At 38.3% G+C, this 15,645-nt stretch overlaps 1 protein-coding gene across 11 annotated transcripts in view; it reads left to right on the top strand.

Moving 5' to 3' along the window:
• The first annotated feature begins 1,019 nt into the window (after window positions 1-1,019).
• The window catches only part of mak (male germ cell-associated kinase), a 33,682-nt gene continuing 19,056 nt past the window's right edge, over window positions 1,020-15,645 (top strand). For 6 of the 11 annotated variants that reach the window (XM_061921917.1, XM_061921919.1, XM_061921922.1 and 3 more), the window contains exons 1-8: window positions 1,020-1,153; window positions 8,548-8,830; window positions 11,662-11,716; window positions 11,792-11,913; window positions 12,762-12,844; window positions 13,866-13,998; window positions 14,071-14,242; window positions 15,450-15,617. In XM_061921917.1, coding sequence (XP_061777901.1) covers window positions 8,730-8,830; window positions 11,662-11,716; window positions 11,792-11,913; window positions 12,762-12,844; window positions 13,866-13,998; window positions 14,071-14,242; window positions 15,450-15,617 — 834 coding nt within the window. In that variant the 5' untranslated portion in view covers window positions 1,020-1,153; window positions 8,548-8,729. Of the gene's footprint in view, window positions 1,154-8,547; window positions 8,831-11,661; window positions 11,717-11,791; window positions 12,112-12,761; window positions 12,845-13,865; window positions 13,999-14,070; window positions 14,243-15,449; window positions 15,618-15,645 lie in introns of those variants that run through there. The other 5 variants (XM_061921925.1, XM_061921918.1, XM_061921916.1 and 2 more) reach the window with 4 other exon arrangements.

Below are 15,645 nucleotides of genomic sequence, written 5' to 3'. Positions count from 1 at the left end.
CCCCAAAGATGGCACTTTAAGTTGATGATTACTTCTATGTGTAGAAATCTTTATTTATAATTGATTCACTCGTTTATTTTTCAACAAGTTTTTAGTTATTTTTATATCTTTTTTTCCAAATTGTTCAAGAAAGACCACTACAAATGAGCAATATTTTGCACTGTTATACAATTTAACAGATCAGAAACTGATGACATAGTGCTGTATTTTACTTCTTTATCTCTTTTTTTCAACCAAAAATGCTTTGCTCTTGTAGGGGGTACTTGAGATAAAAAAAATGTTGACGGGTGTACATCACTGAAAAAAGGTTGAGAACCACTGGTTTATAGTCAATGTACTGCAATCAGCATTTTGCTTGCTGGACTACACTACCATCTATTGGTATGTTTTAGAAACTGCAGAGGACTTCACAATATGACACCGGATGTTCTGTTTTGACAATGTTTTTTTAAACAATTAATTGTTACTACTACCAATAGTGGGTTATCACTTTTTTCCCTCTCTGCTATAGCAAAATTCTGCTCTACGTTCAAAAAACAAATCCCAATTCAAATTCATAGTTTTGTCTTTCATGGACAATTTTAAATATTGTACTATATTTTGTTTCGATATGTTGTGTATTACATTAATCTGTGTGTAACTTGTCAGTTTATTATATTCTATGGTATTTCCGCTCTTAAATATGCATTTTGTTGAGCCTTCTCAGTTGCCGTCATTTTAAGCAAACGGAAGAAAACAGTACACACGTGTTTTAAAAACGGTTGCAAATTCCGAATACCCCCAGCAAACCAATAATACATTTATAAGCTCAGTATTATGATATAATATGTTTTTTTATTTTTATTTTATTACCAAGATTGTGTATTTCAGCAGCCTGGTAATATGTAGAAATACAAATCCCACAATGCATTGCACGTCACACGGACGGAAGAAAGGAGCGTTGTGTTCGTGTGTTTCCATGGAGAGCACACGCACGCGCACACACGCACGCGCACACACGCACGCGCACACACTACGCGCGCACACAAACACGCGCGCACACACCACGCTCTTATCGTAGGAGCTATAGGTTTAACCCGCTGCATGAATTCTATCTGACGAGTGCCGCTATCAGCAGCTCCAGCAGGACATAAAGACAACAACACCCTTAACGGTAAGTTTGGTGATGTAGATTTGAATATTTGAGTGTGCGAGAGGTGGACTTTTTCTAACGACCACAAGCTGTCACCCACAAATGGTTCATTTATTGTCCTTCAATATGTTTTATATCAGCTTAGAAACGGCATGTATCATACCTTTATTTTGAAATATGTACTTTACCAACGAGGGAACAAGCTGGATAATTTCACCTCAGTTATAATTGACCGCTACCGAATGACGTGGGGACATTTTAATTCCCTTTAAAGCCAGCCTAACAACAGGTTGGAGTGCAGGCCAGCTGTCCTCTGGCAATCCTTCTTACTCATTCAAGTGGCTCGCTGAAGGAGGGGTGGCATTTTTGAAAAATTAACATGTGAAACTCTATAGGGACTTTTTATTATTGAAGCAAATAGGCGTTCCTTTTCTGCTGTGGAGTCAAGGGTCACACTCCATTAGGCTAAACAGCTTGCATTCAAGCTGTTTAGCTGGAATTAGTGAATATAGTGAAGTGAATATATTTATATAGCGCTTTTCTCTATAGCGCTCTACATAGTGAAACTCAATATCTGAGTTACATTTTTAAACCAGTGTGGGTGGCAGTGGGAGCAGGTGGGTAAAGTGTCTTGCCCAAGGACACAACAGCAGTGACTAGGATGACGGAACTCTCAAGTTGCTGGCACAGCCACTCTACCAAACGAGCTATACCGCCCCAAATTAGCATTAGTATTGTTGTATTGTTGATAATAGAGGTAAATTATTGGTATTGTTCATTATCAATAGCGCTATTTCTATTGGTACAAACCCTGTTTCCATATGAGTTGGGAAATTGTGATAGATATAAATATAAACGGAATACAATGATTTGCGAATCATTTTCAACCCATAGTCAGTCGAATATGCTACAAAGACAACATATTTGATGTTCAAAATGATAAACATTTTCTTTTTTGCAAATACTCATTAACTTTAGAATTTGATGCCAGCAACACGTGACAAAGAAGTTGGGAGAGGTGGCAAAAAATACTAATAAAGTTGAGGAATGCTGATGAAGTGAATTATATTTATATAGCGCTTTTCTCAAGTGACTCAAAGCGCTTTACATAGTGAAACCCAATATCTAAGTTACATTTAAACCAGTGTGGGTGGCACTGGGAGCAGGTGGGTAAAGTGTCTTGCCCAAGGACACAACGGCAGTAACTAGGATGGCACAAGCGGGAATCGAACCTACAACCCTCAAGTTGCTGGCACGGCCACTCTACCAACCGAGCTATGCCGCCCCAAACACTTGTTTGGAATATCCCACAGGTGTGCAGGCTAATTGGGAACAGGTGGGTGCCATGATTGGGTATAAAAACAGCTTCCCAAAAAATGCTCAGTCTTTCACAAGAAAGGATGGGGCGAGGTATACATACCCCTTTGTCCACAACTGCGTAAACAAATAGTCCAACAGTTTAAGAACAACGTTTCTCAAAGTTAAATTGCAAGAAATTTAGGGATTTCAACATCTACGGTCCATAATATCATCAAAAGGTTCAGAGAATCTGGAGAAATTACTCCATGTAAGCAGCATTGAATGACTATGACCTTCGATCCCTCAGACAGCACTGTATCAAAAACCGACATCAATCTCTAAAGGATATCACCACATGGGCTCAGGAACACTTCAGAAAAACACTTTCACTAAATACAGTTCGTTGCTACATTTGTAAGTGCAAGTTAAAGCTCTACTATGCAAAGCGAAAGCCATTTATCAACAACATCCAGGAACGCCACCGGCTACTCTGGGCCTGAGATTATCTAAGATGGACTAATGCAAATTGGAAAAGGGTTCTGTGGTCTGACGAGTCCACATTTCAAATTGTTTTTGGAAATATTCGACATAGTGTCATCCGGACCAAAGGGGAAGCGAACCGTCCAGACTATAATCGACGCAAAGTTCAAAAGCCAGTATCTGTGATGGTATGGAGGTGCATTAGTGCTCCAGGCATGGGTAATTTACACATCTGTGAAGGCACCATTAATGCTGAAAGGTACATACAGGTTTTGTAACAACATATGCTGCCATCTATGCGCCGTCTTTTTCATGGACGCCCCTGCTTATTTCAGCAAGACAATGCCAAGCCACATTCAGCACGTGTTACAACAGCGTGGCTTCGTAAAAAAAGAGTGCAGGTACATTCCTGGCCCGCCTGCAGTCCAGACCTGTCTCCCATCGAAAATGTGTGGCGCATTATGAACCGTAAAATACGACAGCGGAGACCCCGGACTGTTGAACGACTGAAGCTCTACATCAAACAACAATGGGAACGAATTCCATTTTCAAAGCTTCAACAATTAGTTTCCTCATTTCCCAAACGTTTATTGAGTGTTGTTAAAAGAAAAGGTGATGTAACACAGTGGTGAACATATCCTCTCCCAACTACTTTGGCACATGTTGCAGCCATGAAATTCTAAGTTAATTATTATTTGCAAAAAAAAAAAAAAGTTTATGATTTTTAACATCAAATATCTTGTCTTTGTAGCATATTCAACTGAATTTGGGTTGAAAAGGATTTGCAAATCATTGTATTCCGTTTATATTTACACCTAACACAATTTCACAACTTATATGGAAACGGGGTTTGTATTTGTAATGCTCCAGTTGTAGTATAAATATGCTCATAGTCATTTCTGTGTTATTATTTATTTCGCTAACTGCTTGTTTGCTATCACTTTAACCATCACATTTGTACATATCCTATGTGCTGATGTTGCTCTATTGTTGTTGTTATTGTTGTGTTTGCTGTTGTTGTTTTTGTCACTGTCTAATCTCCTCTTGTGGCCACAAGTCCCCCCTCTGTCATCCTTTTTTTTCTCTTTCTATCCCCTCCTGCTCTGCCCGGCTGCACCAAATGATAATAGAAATACATTAAATAAAGTCAAATACAAATTAGGCAACAAGGGAAGTATCCCACACTTCTTTTTTGTAAAGTCAATCTGAACAGCCGACATGGGCATCTACATCAACTATATGATTTGCCTGAGAAGCTGGACAGGACAAAAAAAAAAAAAAAAAGGACCGCTTGCATTCAACTTGTTTTTTTTATTCCTGTATGGTAGCAAGTTTAAATACAAACAATACTTTATGAAATTGCAAAAATATATCAACTAAAAAACTGAAGTGGAAATAATCATACTACAAGACTAAAGTCGTCGTATAAAAAGTCTTATTCAAGATTGAAAAAAAAAAAGAATAGAATAAAATTCATTTTATCATCACTATACCAGTGGTGTGCTGTCAGGGCCAGCAATGCCTTCCCTGCTGGCCTAAAATAACCAGAAATCATGATCATAATCAAAGATAAAATTCCATCCATCCATCCATCTTCTTACGCTTATCCGAGGTCGGGTCATGGGGGCAGCAGCCTAAGCAGGGAAAGCCAGCCTTTTCTATCCCCAACCACTTTGTCCAGCTCCTCCCGGGGCATCCCGAGACGTTCCCAGGCCAGCTGGGAGTGATAGTCTTCCTAACGTGTCCTGGGTCTTCCCCGTGGCCTCCTACCGGTCGGACGTGCCCCAAACACCTCCCTAGGGAGGCGTTCGGGTGGCATCCTGACCAGATGCCCGAACTACCTCATCTGGCTCCTCTAAATGTGGAGGAGCAGCGGCTTTACTTTCAGCCCCCCTCCCCCCGGATGACAGAGTTTCTCACCCTATCTCTAAGGGAGAGCCCCGCTACCCTGCGGAGGCAGCTCATTTCGGCAGCTTGTACCCGTGATCTTGTCCTTTTGGTCATAACCCAAAGCTCATGACCATAGGTGAGGATGGGAACGTAGATCGACCGGTAAATTGAGAGCTTTGACTTCCGGCTCAGCTCCTTCTTCACCACAACGGATCGATACAGTGTCCGCATTACTGAAGATGCTGCACCGATCAACCTGTCGATCTCACGATCCACTCTTCCCTCACTCTTGAACAAGACTCCGAGGTACTTGAACTTCTCCACTTGGGGCAAGATCTCCTCCCCAACCCGGGGAGGAGATACAATTATTTTTGTAATTTACTTTCCCTAAATATCTAAAATGATTCATATTCTCTTCATTTCATATTATGCTTGTTTCTATGTTGTTTTAAGTTTTCGTTTGTATCCAATCAGAATTCAGCTAGCTTATGTTGCCATACTGTACCAAATTTGCCCGGGGCCTTCCAAATCAAGTCACAAGTTACATTTAACTATTTACATTGCAAGTTTTTTTCCTACAGAAAAAAAAAGAAACCGAACTGAACAATTTCTAAACAAACATTTAATCACTTTAAAGGGCAACTTCCCTTTTTTTTAATTTATATTTTGCCTATCATTGCCTATATTTCTGCATTTTAACATGTAAAATTTGGCTCGTTCTAGGTAGCTCACAACACAGCTAATAGGGGCGATCAATTGTACCTCTAAATCCCTTAAAACATGCATTTAAAAAATGTCAACAATATTTAATTTACGTTCCGTAATCTGTAAAATAACCAAGCTGTAGCAACATTATTATTGTAAGAGCAAACATTAAGGAACTATTTTTCTATTGTAACACATCGACGTGATTTAGTAATAGCAGTAAAAGCTAACTATGGAAAGAAAAAAGCTAGTTTCTACAACAACACAAAGTGCGTTAGAGTTAGTAAAGCACAACACTGCAATAGGACAACGATCTGTACTGACTGAAATACATGAACAATAATATTACCGTATCTGTGACGTATTTCCCCACTTTTCGTGTTTTGTTTGTACACCGCTAGCCAGACAGCAAATATATTGTAGTTGTAATGACGTGCTGCGTGTATCATGGTCAATGTTAAAGTGTGAATCACTCGATGGACAGTTGTCTCATTGGTCCAGCTGGGTGGCCGGGGACATTTTTTTCTGTTTTTTTTGGGGTAAGCTTGCCATTTATATTGAAATAGCTTGTACACAAATTCCACATTTGCCGACTTCACTCTATCTGCTTCTCGCTGCGCCAATGTTTCATCCTCTTCTTTGTGCTGACCTCTATAAGCAGTAGTTCATCCTCCATTCATTCAGCTTCAAAAAGATAAGGTTGTGAATCTTCATTTGTCCAAAAATAGTTGTCTTCGTTGTCTTTTACCAAGCCTGCCATGATTAGAAGACACAAACGCCTTAGTGTCTGGAAGTAAGAACCTAAAGTTGTTGCCAGAAATCGCAAGTGTGCTGCTATGGAAACGGAAATCAATGCGCCTTGGAATTAGTTCTGGCAATGATTAAAATGACCAAAACACAGTATATATTGAACATATTACATAATGTTATGAACGTGTCTGTTACAACATTATATTTATTATATATCATTATATATCATTTATATATCATTATATATTATACATTATATATCAGGGACGGCGTGGCGCAGTGGGAGAGTGGCCGTGCGCAACCCGAGGGTCCCTGGTTCAAATCCCACCTAGTACCAACCTCGTCACGTCCGTTGTGTAATGAGCAAGACACTTCACCCTTGCTCCTGATGGGTGCTGGTTGGCGCCTTGCATGGCAGCTCCCTCCATCAGTGTGTGAATGTGTGTGTGAATGGGTAAATGTGGAAGTAGTGTCAAAGCGCTTTGAGTACCTTGAAGGTAGACAAGCGCTATACAAGTACAACCCATTTACCATTTATTTAGTTTTGCAGTGTGTATATACAACGTTGATGGAGGGTTTTGTAGTTTTAAAGGGCTTTGAAGGCTACAACGGTGACTCCCCTTAGCGGCATTGTCCAATAATTTTTTCCATCCAATCATTTTTTACTGCTTGTCCCTTACAGCAGTGGTCCCCAACCTTTTTGTAGCTGCGGACCGGTCAATGCTTGATAATTTGTCCCGCGGCCCGGCAGGGGGAGGGGGTTGGGGATGGGGGGTTTGGCATGAAAAAGGGAGGTTTTTGGGGTTGGTGCACTAATTGTATCTTGTGTTTTTTATTTTGATTTAATTAGAAAAAAAATCATCTTTAAAATCTCTCATAATCTCTCACAATGATTGATATATTTTTTTAAAGTGCAGTTCCCCTTTAAAGGCCAACTATATTATAGTTTTTGGGGCCATATTTCCAGAAAGCTAAGGACTGGGTGGCCTAATTTCCCTTCATTATTAATCTAAAAACAGCATCCTCTACACTAGACATTTGATTTTGGTCTATTTTTTGTCAGAGTTACTAGAGTGCTTTGCTGTTTTTAAGGACTTTCTGCATAAAAGCTAGTCAAAGATCATTTCTATGACACAGCACTGTTTTAATAATCTGCTGCAAAAATTTAAGTCTATCCTCTCGGAAGATTTTTTTAACTGAACCCACGGCGTACTAGTTGAATAGCCCCAATGATGAAAAAGAGAGGACCTAAAACCTTCTTTAGTATAACTAAATAAATTAAACAAATGACCACTGACTGCATCTGAAGTAAACACGCTACAGCAACACCTTTGTTACATAAATCACATTGCAAAAAAAAAGTGTTACTGCCAAATATTTAGGACTTAAAGTGCTGCCTTGAAGAATGCCACACTTGTGTAAATCACAAGTTTAGAGTGCTTGGGCCTCACTATAAGATTGATTGATACTTTTATTAGTAGATTGCACAGTTCAGTACATATTCCGTACAATTGACCACTAAATGGTAACGCCCGAATAAGTTTTTCAACTTGTTTAAGTCGGGGTCCACGTTAATCAATTCATGGTAAATGGAGGTCCTGGGTTCAATTCCTGGGGTCGGGGTCTTTCTGTGTGGAGTTTGCATGTTTCCACCGTGACTGCGTGGGTTCACCCGGGTACTCCGGCCTCCTCCCACCTCCAACGACATGCACCTGGGGATAGGTTGATTGGCAACACTAAATTGGCCCTTGTGTGTGAATGTGAGTGTGAATGTTGTCTGTCTATGTAGGTTGGCCCTGCGAGAGGTGGCGACTTGTCCAGGGTGTATACCGCCTTCCGCCTAAATGCAGCTGGGATAAGCTCCAGCCACCCCGCCACCCCGAGAGGGACAAGCGGTTAAAAATGGATGGATGAATGGACTTTCCATTTTTTCTCATCATAATGTCAGATTAATTATTTTTGTAAGTTTTTACTTTTTCGTCATAAATTAATACTAGTGTCAATATTTCAAAAAGAGCGTCTTGATAGTTGTTTGTGTGAACGTTTAACAATGTGATCAGTGTTGTCATTCTAATCCGCTTGCCATAGTGAACAACAGTAAGCATGGCGATGATGTAACATCCTATTTACATCCCTGCTGGCCCAATCTGCTGAGAGCTGACTATGTCATCTCCCTTGGGTGTGCATGTCGGCGTGTCCTGGTGTGACACCGAGCAGGCTGTGTGATTTATCCTGCTTTTTTTTTTTTTTTTTTAAATCAACCTGTTGCTGATTAACACATTTCTTTCCAGCAGGTTCGCTATGGCGGACTGATAACCAGCGATGACCCACTCCAGCCCTTTCAACAGTGACACCTCCTTCCTTGCAAGATGAATTTTTAAGTTTTGCGACAGTAAAAAACAAAACCCTTTCAGATGAGACTTGAAACTATTTTGCCAAGTTGATGAAGCTGAGGAAAGCCTCGTGAGCCGTGATGAACCGCTACACCACGCTGAAGCAGCTGGGTGACGGCACCTACGGCAGCGTGCTGATGGGGAGAAGCAACGAGTCCGGAGAACTGGTGGCCATTAAACGGTGAGGATGTTGATCATTTTATAAGACTGTTAGCATTCGCTCATCATCCAGCAGATGGCACTCTGGTAAAAAAAGCTTTTAGAAATGAATCAAAAGCAAAATGTATGTTTAAACAAGCCTTTTCAGACTGATTGCCTTATTGTATCCAACTTCCTGTTCCTGCCATATCTCCCTGCACTTTCTCTACTGCATGGTTGCCATGGAAACAACTGTAGACCTCTGCCAGTCGGTCCTAACATGTGCGCCAACCATTAAATTAATATTTTGTGTGATGGCTATGCAGCAAAAATTTTAGTTATCATGATAGTTATTTGAAACGGAAACGAAAAATGGAAATACCAAGAAAACCAAGAATTTTGGTGACGAAAAAAAAAAATACATGGTTTGAATGTCGCGGCTTTGAAGAACGCTCTGAGGAAATCGGATGAAAAATGTTTGAGAAGTCGTCAAAAGAAAAAAGGGTGAAAATAGTCTATCCATCCATTTCTACCGCTTATTCCCTTCGGGGTCGCGGGGGGTGCTGGAGCCTATCTCAGCTACAATCGGGTAGAAGGCGGTGTACACCCTGGACAAGTTGCCACCTCATCACAGGGCCAACACAAATAGACAGACAACATTCACACACGGGGTTTATATATATATATATATATATATATATATATATATATATATATATATATATATATATATATATATATATATATATATATATACCGTATATGACTTCAAACCTCGGCCGAGTCATACCAAAGACAATAAAAATGGAGACCCATTGCTTCCCCGTAGCATCAAGGGTTGGAATTGGGGATTAAATCGCCAAATGTTACGTAGCGCGGCCACCGCTGCTGCTCACTGGTCCTCTCACATTCCTGGGGGTGAACAAGGGGATGGGTCAAATGCAGGGGATAATTTCACCACACCTAGTGTGTGTGTGACTATCGTTGGGACTTTAACTTGAACTTTAATAGTGGGAATTCCTGGTAATCAGGGAATGTTCTTAACCAGCAAACATGTTGGCTTGAATGTCCGGAGTGGGTGCAGAGTGTGGATGGTGGAAAGATATGAATCAGATGAGAAATGTTGGAATTGTGTAAATTTGAAAAGTGGCCCAATCATTTAAAAAAAAAATAAATTCCCCTTAAAACCAGGAATTCCTGGTAATCTGGGATATTTGGCAAGAGCAAAATAAAGTTGCTATCGAGTCCTGGTCCAGCCCAAAGTTTTGATGCTTGAACAGTTCCGATTGGATGAGCATATGTAAAAGAATGTAAGAAAACCAAAAACAAAAATAATATGGCATATTAGCTAACTATTTTTATTTAAAACTGAAGTTGATTGAGAGATTTGAGCAATAAAAGTAGAAACAAAAATGAATCCAAATACTTTTAACTCCTATAGACTTTCTTGTCCTGTCAGCACATAACTGCATATGCTCAAGAGGGTTGATTGGAAATACAAAGAAAATGCAAACCAAAAACAAAGAAAAATAAGTATCGATAAATATTGATTAAAAAAAAATAAACCTAAGCTTTGTCAACTTTTAGTTCACAGTGCTTCTGAAAAGTATTTGTAGTGCTACACCCAAACATGCATGTATTCGCAGCTTTTGCTCAATACTCTCAATATTTTTTCTGACATGCACTGCGGGATCCTATGGTCAGGTGTGTGCCTTTCCAAATCATGCCCAATCAACTGAATTTATAACAGATGCTCTAATGAAGCGGTAGAAACGTCTCAAGAATCATCAGCGGAAACTGGATGCACCTGAGCTCAATTTTGAGCTTCATGTCAAAGGTGGTGAATAGTACTATTGCATGTTCTCTCTCTTCTTTTTATTTTTATATATCTAATATATTTTTATACATTCCTCAGAAATTCAAGTACAAGTATGAAATATTTCGGAAGTTTGAAAAAAAAATGGAAACATAAACAAAATACTTAAAACAGCTGATTTAACCGTACCATACATTCTAAGCAAGCCATACTCAACCAAACAATTACAAACAAAGGTAATTTGTGTGTATTTAGTGGGGCGTATTGCTTAATATGCCTAAAACCGGAATATGAAATGCCTACAACACATTGGAACAAACGGTTCTTTTAAGTCTGTTAGAGTCCCCTGGTTGTACCACAGCTTTTTTGTAAATATATTATTCTATAAATATTGTATTATGAATAAATGAAAAGTTATTCACGAGTCGACCGGGCCATACAGTATCAAACACGCCTTCAGAGGATAATAGTTTTGATAGCTTTCCCTCAACTTATTTCACCCCATCGCCAAGGGTAACAAAAATAATAATAAACGGCTTCTATGTCTTTGTTTCAGCGGGGTTCAATATTACATGAGATACCCGATGACATGTCCACTGCTTGCTTGATTGTTTGGTTACCATGTAAGACAATACGTGTGGCGTGGTGAAAGGGAGTGAAAGTAGAAGCGGGGTGTGTCAGGTTGCTTACATCGTGAAAAGGGAGTCCCAAAACTGGCAGAAGGAAAATATATCAACACATTTTTAATACATTCACAATTCCATAAGGAGATATAATATTCCTTTGACTATTGTGTTAAAAGGTGGGATTGTAGTGTAAATGCAGAAGTAGAAAAAAAATATATCTCATGTTTAATATTTGGTTGCACTGTTGGATACCATTTAATATGTGCTTATTATTGTGTGGAGACAGTGAAGTAATGTAAAATATTCAAATCACCTCCTCTGTTCTAACCCTAACCAATGCAAACAACAAAACTACTACTCGGTGCTTTGTTCCAAGATTTATTGCTGACTTTGTCATACAAATTAACGCCAGTATTTCACTTTCTTCCACAGAATGAAAAGGAAATTCTATTCGTGGGAAGAATGCATGAACCTAAGAGAGGTGAAGGTAAGGAAGTTGTTTGAAAGAAAAGAGTAAAAAGCTATCACAAGTTACAATATTTAATTGTTTAATATGTCCCAGTCGCTGAAGAAGCTGAACCACGCAAATGTTGTCAAACTGAAGGAAGTTATCAGAGAAAACGATCACCTGTACTTTGTTTTTGAATACATGAAGGAGAATCTCTATCAGCTCATGAAGGACAGGTAAGAGACAGGCATTTTACCACAGTTGATGACGGTACTATTACCAAATTAAAAAATACCCATGGCCTTTGACACTGTAGCTTGGTTTATGAAAATTCTATGAATTTTATGTTCGCAGAATGAGATTAATCCCTGAGTCAGTGATAAGAAACATAAGCTATCAGATATTACAAGGCCTGTCCTTTATTCACAAACATGGTAGGTGTCCCTTTAAGAGTGGCTTCACACTGCAAGATTTCCTCTCATAATATGAAGCTTCTTGGGTAAATTTCAGAATTCCTCTTGTAATAGGACAATTCTTGGTTAAGTTTGAGGTTTCCTCTCATAATATGAAGCTTCTTGGTTAAATTTGAGATACCCTCAGCTCTCATAATATGAAACTTCTTTGGTAAATGTTATATTTCCTCTCATAAAATGAAACTTTGTAGGTAAATTTGAGGTTTCCTCTCATAAAATGAAGCTTATTGGTTAAATTTGAGAATTCCTCTCATAATACAAAGCTTCTTGGTTAAATTTGAGATTTCCTCTCATAATATGAAGCTGTTTGGTTAAATTTGAGATTTCATCACATAGTATGAACAATATTTGGTTAAATTTGAGATTTCTTCACATAATATGAAGCTTCTTGTTTAAATTTAAGATGGGTTGGTTAAATCTTGTAGGTTGTGAAGCCTCCGCCGCCGCTCTAATTGACCTAACTCTCTTGCCTAGTTATATACAGTAGAGAATAAACTCTTGGTTGGATGCTTATTTGATTGATTTTCACACATCTACTCTACTTTGCATGTGCCTTTTTTTGCTGAATTTCCCCTATTATCCTTCTTTTCTTTTTCTTTCTTTTCTGGTAGAGAGAATAAGATGTTTTCAGAGAACGAAATTAGGAACATCATGTTCCAAGTGATTTCTGCTTTGGCTTTTGTACACAAGCATGGTAAGTAGTCTCATTCAGTCGCCGCTTCCTGTTTCCAAAGTAGCATGTTTTGGCTGTTTTATTCTATAGCATCCCCTTGGGTGGACATTTGTGTTTTGCATAAGAGAGATACGGTCGTACCTTATCTTACGAGCTTAATTGATTCTATGACAGAGTTCTTAACTTTAAACACTTAAGTTTCAAACCAACATTGTCAATTAAAATAAATTCAAATCAATATAAATGGTGGTTGGCCCACCCAAAACAGCACAATTTTAACATGCAACATGCCTTTAAAAACAACAACAACTTTCAGATTATAAACAGTGAATAGAACAATATAATGTACTACTAACAACTACAGTAGAATAATGAAGTAATAATGTACAGTATTTACCTTGGAGAGTGGACTTCCACAGGATGTCCGACCAGCTGCTTCTCGATCAAACACACTATCAGCAGCTTCTCCATATTTTCATTTGATAAATATCCACTGTGTAGCTATTTTAACATCCTTGGTTGGCGTTACTGAATCATTCTGCTTCAGTGTGCAGGTGCAGACCAGCAAAGATATGCTCCAACTGCTTCACCAAGTTTTCTACACTCGCTCTCATGTTTTTGATGATTTCTTTATTTAATTCAATGAATATCATTGATTGTTTCTTCTCAGCACTGTCTTTTACACTCACTTTTTTCTTTCCCATTCTTGGGAAAAACAAAAGTTATGTCAATCTCTACCAATAATCTACTGCTAGCAAGAAAGACCGGATGTTTTGGGCAGATCCTACGGGGTTCACTGTACCATTCGTGACACCAACTAATGGCGATGATGTTTCTACCTAAAATTTTTGCTTGCAACTTAAAGCAAAACAATTAGCTATTATCTAAAAACATTCTTTAATTGGGGCACTCTTAAGTTGAGGTACCACTGCAGTGTTTATATATATATATATATATATATATATATATATATATATATATATATATATATATATATATATATATATACTGTATATCCATCTCACCAAGGTCTCATTTACAGGTTTCTTCCACCGAGACATGAAGCCAGAAAACCTCCTGTGCATGGGCCCAGAGCTGGTCAAAATAGCAGATTTTGGACTGGCCCGGGAGATCCGTTCCAAACCTCCATACACGGACTATGTTTCGACAAGATGGTGATGAACACATCACTGTTTTTGACCAAATGCTTTGTTGTTTATTTTACTAACTACTCTGCCTATTGATAGGTACCGTGCACCTGAAGTTCTGCTCAGGTCGTCCACTTACAGTTCTCCTATAGACCTGTGGGCTGTGGGATGCATCATGGCCGAACTCTACACGCTCAGACCTCTTTTCCCCGGAAACAGTGAAGTGGATGAGATCTTTAAGATCTGCCAAGTCCTAGGCACTGTCAAGAAGGTGAGGAAAATCATATTATATATATTTCACTTAATACAAATACTTAAAAAATATTGAGTTTAGTCAATTGATTCCTCACAAACAATTATTGCACTAGTCACGCAATTTATTTTGACTGTTCCTTTACCTTAACCTTAAAACTGTTATCAAGTTTTGACCAGATAAATTACATACTGTACATTCAAGTAATTAATTTAAAATTTATTCTTGGGTAAAATTCGGACAATAAAACTGCATGACAAATATTGGGGTGTTTTTAAGTCAGTTTTAATCACGCAAGCAGGTGATAACCTGTGATTAATCAACATTAATCTAAATTCAAAAGTGTGATTCATCGGATTTAAAAAAGTAATAATTTGACAGCAATTCTATAATGAATTGTATTGTATATATTCTTATATTTGGTCGATTCGATCTCAAGCAAGTCAGAGTATTTCTTCTTGTCACTCCCACACACCAGCTATAAAAAAGGTGTACCTCAGAGATTAGGCATGTTGACAAACAGAGGAGTTATAATTAGGGATGCTCAAAAAAAGAATAGATTGGCATTAAAATCACAATGATTATTTATTCTGAGGCTAAATCAATTCATAGTTTTCAAAAATAGATTAAAAAAAAAAAACATATATTTTTTTCTAAGAATACATTTTAAAAATGTGATATGTAAGCAGCCAAGAGCAACTTTTGTAACCTGTGTCCTGTTTTGATAAGATATTATTATAATGTTAGTACCAAATATTATTTTGCGAGAATCAATTTGAATGGAGAATCAATTTGAATGGAGAATAATGTTAAATCTAAATTCGAATCTGAACAAAATCGTGACCCCACAAATCGAAATTGAATCGTGAGTCGTTGGAAGATTCCCATCCCTAGTTGTGATGCTAATTTTAATGTAATGGTGATCAATACATCAGAATCATTAAACAACTTTAAAGCAGCTAAAAAATGGAATTTGTACTTTACTGTTTAAAATATTATTTATAGTCATGGCCATCTTATATTATATTAAATACATTATTTTGGTGCTTTCTTAAAAATAAATGTGATAGAAAGCTGGAATATTAGTATTTCATATCATACTTTGTTCACATGCCTTACATTTTAGCTCATTCACTAAGTGCTGCTGGGATAGGCTCCAGTCCATGCCATGACACTGATCAGAGTGTGTGTCGGATTGAAATCATGTTATTGTCATTTTCAATAGCTGGACTGGTCAGAGGGCTACCACCTGGCTTCGGCCATGAACTTTCGCTTCCCTCAGTGTGTGCCGACGCCCCTAAAGACACTCATTCCCAATGCCAGCAGTGAGGCGATTGCTTTAATGAAGGACCTTCTGCAGTGGGACCCCAAAAAAAGACCAACCGCCGTACAAGTAAAGACACTAATCCTTCACTTTTTAT

Source organism: Nerophis ophidion, linkage group LG15 (genome assembly GCF_033978795.1).
Source record: "Nerophis ophidion isolate RoL-2023_Sa linkage group LG15, RoL_Noph_v1.0, whole genome shotgun sequence".
Taxonomy (NCBI): domain Eukaryota; kingdom Metazoa; phylum Chordata; class Actinopteri; order Syngnathiformes; family Syngnathidae; genus Nerophis; species Nerophis ophidion.
This window is presented reverse-complemented; position numbering and strand designations above follow the sequence as displayed.